The following is a 12,779-nucleotide window of genomic DNA, read 5'->3' as shown; positions in this document are numbered from 1 at the left end:
AAAATGTATTGTGACCTTATTGAATCTGGCACCCAACAAATACCCCATTCCAAAAAAACTAAAACTAACACTAAAACTAATAAAAAATAAACTAAAACTAAGCTATTATTATAACTATTTTCCAAAAAATAAAACTAATCAAAACTAGCAAACTCACTCTAAAAACTAATTAAAACTAACTGAATTTGAAAACAAAAATTGACAACGAAATTAAAACTAAAACTAATGAAAAATTATATTATAACCTTGCTTGGAACTGGTCATGGGATTGTCTCTAGGGCCATATCTTTTTCATTATGTTCCTTAAAGTTTTATAAGTTTAAGAGTTTACTTTATGTTTGTTCATAAAAGTTTATCATGAAGGCATACCTTATTTCTCCCTCACTTTCATTTGGGGCTTCAAAGCACAGTGCCTGACAGTTTCCTTTCAAATGCCATCACTCATGAATATTTAAATCAGCTATGATGTGATTATGAGGGAAAATGCCCATGACAGTTTTCTATTTAGCACTCTTGCATGCCCATCACTGTTTTTTTTTTGTATCCTTTTGCAATTTATGTCACATATTTTACAGGGATAATACAAAAACAGATTGTGTCAGTATGCAACTACACATGGACCGAACTATATTCTTGCTTTCACATGTTGTCTCTTCAACAGAAAATATGTAACCAGCTGTTCTACATTACACACATACTATGCTCGTCCCTAAAACGCTGCTGATCTGATCACCAGCAATTGATGCACTGCTTAACAACAATATGTGAGGATGTAGTATGTAATGACTGATTTAACCAAAGAAAAACCTTGTTAGATAGAAGCTAGATATGCTAAATTTCTATTCATTGCAATGTTAATCACATGTGATGTTACTAATATGGTCTTGTAAGTGTCCATTAACCCTTTAACACCCAGTGTTACACCAGTGACATGTAAGGCAAGCGCACTTTGGATTACAATAATTGGTAACATTTTACAATAACCATAATTTATAAATGGTAAACAGATAGTTTATTAATGTTTAATCATCATTTATAAACCATATATAGGTCATTTAGAATGGTAAATACATAATTTATTAATCTTTAACTAACTAAATAATTTATAAATGGTATATTAATGTGAGTTTATAGTTACTTTACCATTAACAAACAATTAAATTATCATTAATAGTTTATAAAAAGTTTTAGTTGCACTGATTTTAACATTTTTAACACCATATTAAGTATGTTAATGGTTTTGAAATTATTCATATACATTTAAGAAATTAGTTGAAAACATTTAAAGATTAAATATGTATAGCACTTTGTAAATGGTTAATAATTGGTTTATAAACCATCTATAAACATCACTTAGTTGGTTATTGTAAAGTGTTACCCAATAATTACTTAAAGGATTAAGCTATCGTAAATATTCCAACGGTTTCTGAAAGCTGAGAAGTTGCTATTTACATCCATTCTAAAATATAATAAACAATAAAAAAAATAATAAGAAACTGTGTTTTTCTTTATTTTAGAAGTATTCCACTCTTAAAACATGCAGTAAATTGTAAATAACTGCCAGATATTGAAAGTTCCAAGTGTTCTGGAAAAATGGGCAAAGCACTTACTCACAGGACATTTTCTGACCCTTTTATAGCCAAAATAAGCAAAAAAAAAGGTCCAAGTGGACATTTTGAGGCTAAGGTGTTAAAGGATAATAAATCTAATAATCAACGTGCAACAAATGCAATTCCTTTGAGGTAAATGTAAGGTTGGGTCAACTGACATACAGTGTGTGATTGAATACTATGATGGCTATTATCTTATGATAAAAAAAATAACTAAAGGTGGTGACCTAAAAGAATCATGAGAGGTCATCTGATGCGATGTCGAAAATTGCAGTTATTTCAATAACTCACCAGCAAGCATGCTAATGAAACACTGAAAATAAGTGTTTGGAACTGTTTGTTGCTCCACAACACGCGTTACTGCTGCTTTTTCAGACTACCAAGCAAGTTTCTGGGAGGGTCTGATGCTGCACCTACAAGAGCTACATCTCCCCCTCTCTCTCTCATTAGGCTCTGAAAATAAGTAAAAAAAATGTCTGAATTTCATGAGTTTTTCCAACTAACTCTTTTAAAAAATGTCTGGGTCTCCTCCTCTCCCCATTTGGTGCTGCGGCTCATTTTATTTTGTCGAGTTGTTTTTCTTTTTACAAGTTCTGACGATAGCCTGCCAGAACTTCATGTAATTGGTCCGAAAGTCTGAACCATGCAAAGAAAATATTTTCACAAAAGATATGGGACCAAACAAGCATGTTTCTTCTTCCTACTTCATTTTGGACATGAAATGTTAATTTATGTTGTTTATTGAAAGTTCATTATTTATGTTATTTTATTGTTTTTTTACATTTATACTATTGCTTATTTACTGTGTAATTTTTGTGACGGATCAAACTGAAAAAGCCCTTTAATATACAAGTGCATCTCAATAAATTAGAATATCATAGAAAAGTACATTTCCAGTAAGAAAAGTAAATTTCCAGTAGTTCAAGTCAAGTCAATAGCCCCAACCAGGTATTGAGTGCATATAGATGTAAAAACTTTTCAGAGGCCAACATTTCCATATTAAACATACTTTTTAAAATAGTTTTTAGTAACATTAAACTTATTTTGAGACACTGAATTTGAGGTCTTCATTAAATGTAAGCCATAATCTTTATAATTAGAAGAATTACTAAACTAAATTAAGACATGAAATGTTTCATTCTGTGTGTAATGGGTGTATATAATGTGTTATTTCCACTTTTTACAAAAATAAACTTTTCTATGATATTCTAATTTATTGAGATGCCCCTTTATTTGAGAGGACCCGGATATGGATACTGGATTTTTGTTGTCCAGCTTTTTGATATGTACAGTACAGGCCAAAAGTTTGGACACACCTTCTCATTCAATGCGTTTCCTTTATTTTCATGACTATTTATATTGTAGATTCATCAAAACTATGAATGAACACATGTGGAATTATGTACTTAACAAAAAAGTGTGAAATAACTGAAAACATGTCTTATATTCTAGTAAGCAAAGGGTGGCTACTTTGAGGAATCTAAAATAATGTTTTCAGTTATTTCACACTTTTTTGTTAAGTACATAATTCCACATGTGTTCATTCATAGTTTTGATGCCTTCAGTGAGAATCTACAATGTAAATAGTCATGAAAATAAAGAAAACGCATTGAATGAGAAGGTGTGTGTCCAAACTTTTGGCCTGTACTGTATATCCAGCCTGTATTTAAGCTATATGTTCATGATTGTTTATCTTTGTTTAGCTGTAGGTCTGTGTTTGTACCTTTCTGTACATTTTCACTCTGTACTGTCTATATGTATTGGGCTCCTTTATCTTGAGAGGACGTTAATAACCAAACAGGACTAAGACAGATAACATAGGAACATAATATGCCAAAAAATGACGATTCTGTTTGGTTGACTGCCGGGCTTATGTCGGGTGAGGAGAACAGGGAGCGAGGAGAGGCTGAGAGTGCCAAACGGGGCCACTGTGGCCAGAACATGAAAAAGGAGCGTTATTAACACAGTGCAAACAAACTGCACCCCCTATGGAGTCCCAAGCCGCTTGCTACACAGTAAGACAACATGCAATATGCCCACCATTGATCTTCAGTCACACACACCATCACACACCATCACACAATGCGCACACATCAAAATGCACACATGGTCGCCACTTCTGCGGCATTTTGTCTCCACAGGCCATAAATCCTGATGGAATTTGCTAATTAAAAAAATAGTGAGGGGTTCGTGTGCATGTTTTGAGGACAAAGTGCTTTGGAAACATAATTAAATTATCATTTAATTCCTGTGCATGAATCAATAAATAAAGCAGTGTGTTCATTTTCTCGTGTCCTGTTTCTCATCAGACAAACCTTATATATATATATATATATATATATATACAGTACAGGCCAAAAGTTTGGACACACACCTTCTCATTCAATGCGTTTTCTTTATTTTCATGACTATTTACATTGTAGATTCTCACTGAAGGCATCAAAACTATGAATGAACACATATGGAATTATGTACTTAACAAAAAAGTGTGAAATAACTGAAAACATGTCTTGTATTTTAGATTCCTCAAAGTAACCACCCTTTGCTTACTAGAATATAAGACATGTTTTCAGTTATTTCACACGTTTTTGTTAAGTACATAATTCCATATGTGTTCATTCATAGTTTTGATGAAAATAAAGGAAACGCACTGAATGAGAAGGTGTGTCCAAACTTTTGGCCTGTACTGTGTATATATATATATATATATATATATATATATATGCAGTGCTCTTTCAGCCTTTTCTTATACTCTCTTGTTCTTTATCATTCGGTGACATTTTATCTTTTCACAACTCTTCTGTCTCTTTCTTTTACTTTCGTCTTATCCTCACTCACTCACAAATGTCACTTTATCATAATTCCTTGTGATACCTTCTCTGGTAGAATCTCTTTAATTCTAATTTGTCTCCAGTTGTCCTTTTCTTTTTTTTACTATCTTGTCTTTTCTTGTGTTGAATCTCAAGTTCCTCCCCTCTCCGTCCCTCCTTCTCTCTCTCTCTCTCTCTCTCTCTCTCTCTCTCTCAATCTTCTTTCTCTCTCTGAGGTGTGAAGGTGATTTGTTGACACTTTGATCTAAGGAATATTGACCAGAGGGCAACATGGCTGATGGATGGTGGTTGCCTGAAGTCGATAATGCCTGTGTTAGTTGGAACACATCACTTCTACCATCAGCACTCCTCTATACAGGAGGACGCAGTAGAGCTACACTGTCCAAAGATGTAATAATACAACACAAGCTGGCTCTGGTTTCATTTCAACACCATGAGGTTTTCTGCCGAGCCATCCAACTGCTAACGAAAATCGGTAAAGAAAAAGGTAGTTGTTTTCTTTGCAAATGATCCATCACTTAATTCACACCTTGCTTTGACGTCAGTTAATGGTATCTTCTCCTCTCTGCTACCCAACCAGAATTGAACACACCAATGCACTTCCAATTACTGACAGAAGTCCACCACCACTCAATACCCACTGGCTTGGCTTAAGAACTCATTGTTAGTGAAGGAAGGAAAATTTGGTTTTATTGACCCAAAGGGAGACTTATCTTGTGTGTAATGGGAACTAACAAAAAAAACACCAATAAAATTAAACAAGCATGGCTATTGCAATGAATTATTATAACAGCTAGGGCTGTAAACAGTGTAGTTATAATGTGATTATGTAATTGCATTGATGACATGTCTCTTAAGTTGCACAGTTGAGGGGATAGTGGGATGCAGCAGTCTAATATATGTGATAGGTGATCTGTGACTTGTATGCAAAATTGTCTAATTGGTGTACAGTACCAGAAACCATGCATGAAATTGTCTGTGCACATATTTCTGTGGACGTCACACTAGTTTGGACTAAAAAAAGTCACACAATAACACATATAAACTTGCCGAACAAGTGTCGGTAAGTGAGGAAAATTGCTGTTGTTGTCAATGGAGTCTGGTGGCTTTGAGGAAAAAAAGGCTGCAGTGTGCCAGCAAGAAATAGGGGTGAAAATATTCTTAATATAGCATACATTCAAAATGATTTTGAACTGATTTGCACATATGGCTCTCTTCAAGCCACAAGTAAGGAAAATTTGGAAGTTTTATTGACCCAAAGGGAGACTTATCTTGTGTGTAATGGGAACTAACAAAAAAAAAACACCACTAAAATTAAACAAGCATGGCTATTGCAATTAATTATTATAATTGTGCTGCTTGTTAAATCTCCTAAGAAATGGCAAAAAATAAATATTGGCGTGTGCTCAGGCCGGGGTAAGCATGCACAACATGCTGTGTTCGACTGAGAAACCACATGTGAGCAGTTTGGATAGAGACAAAATCATTTGACACTGAAGTCCTTTCGAGGACAATGTGTCCTCTGACTATGTGATATTTTGTCATCTTGGATTCATTTGAGCTTCTAAGAACAAGAATATGTGACTGCCTGCCTCCTCCTCTGTGCCTATCTGGCTTCACAACAGTGTGAAATTTCCATTTTGTTTCCACTATAGAGAGCATTTGACTTTTTGCACCCTCTAAAGGGGAGAAAACTCCTTCCCAGCATGAAGGCGTCATTTTAAGCACATTAAATTGGGCATTGTATCCCTCCTAAGATACACTTGTGATTCGAGAGCAGCATGAGGGCATCTTTTTTAAGACACTTTAACACGGCATTTGACCCCGGTTGTCTGGCTTCAAGGCATCTCTCTGGGACCAGCATGGAGCTGCCATTTGAAGTGGGCTAAGCACACCAGCTGACCCTTGTCCCCCTCCATAGGACACTGGTTTGACAAGGACCATCAGGGTAGTGTCATTTCCAGGGACAGAAGGACACACACAGGGATGAATGAGATGTAACCCTTTATCCTTGAGGCAGAGGGAAAGAGGGTGGAAATTAAAAGAAAAAAAGAAGCGCCAGAGAGCAAAAGAGCAGCAGAGAGACAATTACGGAGAGGCAGAGAACAAGAAAGAGAGAGCAATGCACACCACACTGGGGAAAGCACGCAGAGTTTAAGTTGAGGGATGATAACAAAAACAGTGGGGCACAGATGTGACTGTACTTTGGCTGAGCCCAGTGGTGACCGAACCCACTGTGTATGCCAGCTGAATTGCGCACATTAATCTGTGTGCGCTTGTTTATGTGCGCACTGGTGTGAGTGTTTCTGTGTGCGTGGCTGTGTGTCGATGAGTGCACTACACTTTAATAGAGGTATGTTATGAAAACTTTTCCCCAGGCAAAAACTAGCGCTGCAGTGCATGATGTGTGTTCTTGAAAATAGCAATGATGTCATCTAGCCTGGTGACTGCATAATGCAGCATTTAGTCTTTAATGTTATGAAATAGAAATTACCTTTGGAAACTGGATGCTCCATCTAGATATATTATCTTTTGTTGTGCTTTTATTCGGTTTTATCCTATTTTATATCTCATATATTACATATATTTTATATTAAATCATCATCAAAATCATTAAATCATGTCTCATGGACAAATGGGCAGACAAGCCTGACTGAAGTTGATTTGCATGACAAACTGGTTCCCAATCCATGTTTCTATTGTTTCTTTGAAGTTTCTCTCATACTTTGCAATGTCTGGTTCCTGTATGCTAACTACATTAAGTAAATCACTTCATCATGTAACTTCCTCCTGTTCTTTGATCATGTAAGACTGAAACTCTGTATATAAGGAAGAAAAGTTTACTTTGTCGGGAGAGATTGCTGACAACTCTCTCCGTGCACGTAACTATGGGCTTTGATTGATCACACCGGCTGGCTGCATTTTTTCTTCAGACTTAGAAACATTCTCAATATTTTGGGAAGAAACTGCAACTCCAAATGTTACAAGATCTCAAGTCGGTAAAATGGCAGTACAGATTTCCCTGAATACTGATTCCTGCACCAAGACCCCAGAACAAGAGAAACTGTATGTATCAACATTTCCAGTGTTAAGATCATTACCCTGTAGGAGAGAAACAAATTCCAAATTTTCCACTCATGAAATCTGATGAAATAAATAGTTTAAAAATGATCCATTTAGTGTTTCACCAACTGAGACGACAGTGAGTTAGAATGCATAATACCTGGACCCTAAAATTAGAGCAGCTGAATTGAAATCAGCCATTATTAATTTCATTATTTACACCTGTGGTTTTTCGACTGTGACAAGTCAGAATGTCTCCAGGGAAAAAAGGCCTGAAGAGCTCGGGGAATTATTATTTAAACCTGAACTAATTATTAGTGATTACAAATAAAATTATTCAGATATTATGACTTTATTTCTGTAGCAACATGTAGAGCGTAGTTTTGTGAGTCGGGTTACACATTCATATATCCTATGTCTATAAAAAGGCATTTTTCAGGATGGCGTATGGTTCAAACAGTTTCTTACCCTCTCCTCCAGCCGGGCCACCTGCTCTCTGTAGAAAACATCCTGCTTGTTGAGGTCTGCTTCTCTGGCCTCCAGCTGCTTGGCCTAAAAACACAAATACATGTGTACCACATGCAGCATACACACAAGCACACAGAGAAGAGAAGAGAAAACAATCACTTATGTGCTCAGTGGAGCATTGCCAATTTGATCAAACTGATAACAAAATGCACACATACACAAGCATTTATTCACATGAGAGAGGCCAATAATGAGATGTCAGACAAGTGTGTATAAAAAGAACACAGTTAAGACTTATTGTTTTAAGGCACATATAGGCTAGACTGTAAAAACTGTGTGAATGATTTATTTAAAAGGCCAGACTCCATTTTTTTTTTTTTTTTTACATGGAAATGCAGCAACCCACGCAGCCTTATCCAAAAGCAGGGACGTAGGTTACCACAGTAAGCTCTGAAGGGCTTACTAACTAGGCCAATAGTAGCTAAGTTTGGTATATTTGCAAATCACTGCACATATTTCTTTATTTTCTTCTTTTTTTTGGGCCCACCACCGCCCCCTTTCTTTGGCCGACCGACCAACCGACCGACCGACCGACAATCAAGGAGGTAGCCTGAGCAATGGGGGGAATTTTATGTAAGTGCTATATATGCGTGTGTGTGTATGTGTGCGTGTACTTTGTATTTATAAGTACTTGTATATATGTATGGATATTTCAGGGAGGAAAAGAGGTGTGTTGCAAAGTTCTGTGGAATTGGGATCAGGCATTTGTAGAGGTGAATTTTTGAATAAATGTAGACTAAGTTTTTTTGAACCGGGGTATGTTGTGATTAATTGATGCTGACATTTTTTCCATTGAGATGTGACCTATTAACAAATTCTTCCAGTGTGTGATGTTCCATTTATTTCTTGTTTCCCAGTTTAGGAAACAGCTAGGGCTGTAAACAGTGTAGTTATAATGTGATTATGTAATTGCATTGATGACATGTCTCCTAAGTTGCACAGTTGAGGGGATAGTGGGATGCGGCAGTATAATATATGTGATCTGTGACTTGTATCCAAAATTGTCTAAATGGTGTACAGTAGCAGAAAGCATGCATGAAATTGTCTGTGCACATATTTCTGTGGACGTCACACTAGTTTGGATTAAAAAAGTCACACAATAACACATAAACTTACCGAACAAGTGTCGGTAATTTCGTTGTACTTGTACTTGTACTCTGTGCAATGACAATAAAGGGTTCATTCATTTATTCATTCATAAGTGAGGAAAATTGCTGTAGTTGTCAATGGAGTCTGGTGGCTTTGAGAAAAAAAGGCTGCAGTGCGTCAGCAAGAAATAGGGGTGAAAATATTCTTAATATAGCATACACTTAAAATGATTTTGAACTGATTTGCACATATGGCTCTCTTCAAGCCACCAGACTGCTTTGACGAAAACAGTATTTTTTTCCTCGCAGAAGACGGGAGTTGTTGGTCCACCAATGGCTTAATATGTTAGTTTGTTGATGTTATTGAATGACTTTCTGTGTTGGATATTAAATATGATTTTGCGCCTTTCCAATTAACTAACGTACCAACCGCTGTCTGTAATAAACACTGGCTATGGACTAGGATATATATGAATCATTCAGAAACATATGGCAGGTCACATGGGAATTTTTTTCTAGAAGGGTTTCAAAATTTTGATGTCTGAATGTACAATCTTTGGACAAATTGTGAATGTTTGGATTTGAATACATAAGAAACAATACTGGGAAGCTACATAATCCAGAAAGAGGGGTATAGATGAGTTTTATGTGTATGGGAATATGTATACATGTTGCCTAACCTGTAGAAAATACACGTGTGTTCATGTGTGTGAGACTGATGATGCCTTGGTATGTATTGTATGTGCTTCTTTGTCCTCTTGTGTTCAATCTTCAGCCAAACCACTATCAGACCGGGAGGATAACATCAGTTCTCAGTCCGAACGAGCGCCATGGTCTGGCGTATATATCTACCCAGCTCTACCAATCTCCTCTGTCCTCCCCTCTACTGTGACCTTCACTAAACGTACGGCTGACTCTCTGGGTGATATACAGAACAGATAAGACCTGGATGTATCAGCTTCCAGAGAGGAGAAAGCACACCTTCACAGCGGGTCAATGACTCAAATAAAAATGGAAATTTAAATGTTACTAATCGTGATAACTTTTCTTACACATATTACTCCCAATGGGTTTCTTTAAAAGCCTATGGGTGTATTAATGACCTAAAGGGATTTATAGACTAGTGGAATTGGGACGTGCATCAAGATTTTAATTAGAGAGTTGTTTGTGGTACAGTACTCTAATTCTCAACCTTGGGGTCCCGACCCCAATTGGGGTCACGAGATGATTTTTGGGGTCGTCAAATCATTTTGGAAGTCAGCTCTGTCTCCACTGTGTTAAAGTGTTCGTGTGTTTTAGTCTTTTTGATAATTTAATGTCTTTTTTTTGTAATTTTGTGTCTTTTTTGGTCATTTTGTGTCTTTTTTTTGTAATTTTGTCCTTTTTTTGGTCATTTTGTGTCTTTTTTGGGGTCATGTTGTGTCTTTTTTTGTAATTTTGTCCTTTTTTGGTCATTTTTTGTCATTTTTGGTCATTTTGTGTCTTTCTTTGATCATTTTGTGGTCAATTAGTGTCTTTTTTTGGTCATTTTGTTTCTTTTTTGGGCCATTTTGTGTCTTTTTGTGGTCATTTTTTGGTCAATTTGAGTCCTTTTTTGCTGAATTTTATGTATTTTTTTGGTCATTTTGTGTCTTTTTTGATCATTTTGTGGTCAATTTGATTCTTTTTGGGGTAATTTTGTGTCTTTTCTGACAAATCCCAAAGTAGCAAGATATTACTTTCCAAGGAGTCTCTGGCTTGAAGCTGACTGTTACACACTCAGGAGGTCAGAATGGACCTTTACACTTATAGCAAAGGACTTAGAACAAAGAAAAAAGTACATCAAAAGAAGAGGTGGATAACTTAACCCTTTATCAGGCAAAGAACCATATTTGGTAACTTGAGCGGACATCTATAACAGGTCTCCTCGTTCTCCGTGAGCTCATAGAACCACATGGATTTCTACGTCACAGATAGTGACACTGTGGCATCTGACCAATCAGTAAACCATACAAGATTCAAGCTTTCCTTTATTGTTATTGTATTAAAAAAGTATACAACTAAATTTACGTGTGCTTCTCATATATAAGGTGCTTTAAAAAAAGACATTCAGACATTACGGATATGTAATAAGTAGTCTAAAAAGATAATAAACAGTTTAAAGGTAAAAGATAAAGTGGTAATGGATGCAAATGATGTGTTATTGTCTATTTAGGGTCGCTGTGGGGAAGAGACTATAATAAATATAATAATAATAATAATAATAATAATAATAATAATAATGACGACTCAATTGACCTTGATTTGCAATATAAAAATGAAACATTTTGCAAAAAATCTTGTAATATCCTCCAATTACACTTCAGGTTGACATTTTCAATTTCCAGGAGTGTCCTATAAAGGGTTAAACAAGTTGTGTTATGCGAGATCTAAACAAAAACAATGTGTATTAATGCTCCTTTCTGTTAATGAAATAAGAAAATGAAATGAAATCATCATCTTATCTATAATTCTACAAAGCATTTGAGTAAGAAAGCTGTAAAAAATGGTTCATAAAAATATGGAGTGGCTGAAATATCTAGTGGAAAGAAAAATGTAACATGTCAAAGAAGCTGAGAGGGAAAAGAAATCCTTGAATCTATCATGCAGAAACAGAGAGAAAGGACCTGTAGACTCTATGAGTAGGTAAAGAGCTCTAGACTTACCTTCCTTCCAATCTCCTGAATAGGGAAATGCATTGAAAGAAATCAAGAGAGAAAAGAGAGAAAGAGTGTAAAGAGCCACTGATTTATCCATGAACTCCTTCAAAGTGACATTTGGAAAGGTTTAGTATTCAAAGGCTAGGGGTGACTGGCTGCCACACTTTTCTGCTTCAATACTCACACTTCATCCTCTCAATCTCCTCTTGCACTGGCATATATACACACTGGTGCATATACACAATACATGTATGGTTTATGACCGTAATTCATCTTTGATTGCACACTTGCGAAGTTACATAGATTCAAACTAAAAAACAAAACACTGCAAAGGAAGGAAAAATCACCAGTTAGGGTTTTTTGGGGCATTGGAAGATTTTTGTCAATTTGCCTATTAGTTTAGTCTTTTAGTCCCATCTAACTTGTTGATTTATTTCGACCAAACCAAAGTTGGTGATTGTGGAACAGTGGAAACCAAGACGGTTATTGGTCGTTTGTTTTAAGCTTGAATTAGGGCGCTTTCACATCTATCTCGTTTGAGTTTGATCCGAACCTAAATTCCAGGTGTGAAAGGTGCCGCGGACCACGGTCTGACCAAAAGAGGTGGTCTCGGTCCAGACCAAACGAACCAAGGTCCGAACCTTTTGCAGTGTGAAAACAACTTTTTTATAGTTCGGACCTTCGTATCAATGACAGGAAGTTTTTTTCTTCTTCTGCTCTTGAATTACGGTACTTGCGAATACCAAGCACTCTCACATAATGCTCATTAAGCTGGTGCTGCTGGTAGCAAAAGACCAGCAAAAGTATTTGTTGCGGCGATCTGCCAGGAGGTTCAGCTGCGTGTGTGACAGCGGCCGTGCTGCTGCATGCGCGCTACGACGTGTGCGTTGCTCCGCGGCACCTCAGCAGGTGAGCACAATCACTAATCAGCGGCAAGGTAACACAAGACCAAGGACAAACATTTAATTGTGTGCACAACGG

General features: G+C 36.4%; 1 protein-coding gene across 2 annotated transcripts in view; it reads right to left on the bottom strand.

Moving 5' to 3' along the window:
- Nucleotides 1-12,779, bottom strand: part of chchd3a (coiled-coil-helix-coiled-coil-helix domain containing 3a) — a 91,958-nt gene that overhangs the window by 26,831 nt on the left and 52,348 nt on the right. For both annotated transcript variants that reach the window (XM_059325743.1, XM_059325744.1), the window contains one exon: nt 7,973-8,056. In XM_059325743.1, coding sequence (XP_059181726.1) covers nt 7,973-8,056 — 84 coding nt within the window. The remainder of the gene's footprint in view (nt 1-7,972; nt 8,057-12,779) is intronic.

Source organism: Centropristis striata, chromosome 22 (assembly GCF_030273125.1).
Source record: "Centropristis striata isolate RG_2023a ecotype Rhode Island chromosome 22, C.striata_1.0, whole genome shotgun sequence".
NCBI classification, from domain to species: Eukaryota; Metazoa; Chordata; class Actinopteri; order Perciformes; family Serranidae; genus Centropristis; species Centropristis striata.
Note: the sequence above shows the minus strand (reverse complement) of the source record. Positions and strands in the feature narration are given on the sequence as shown.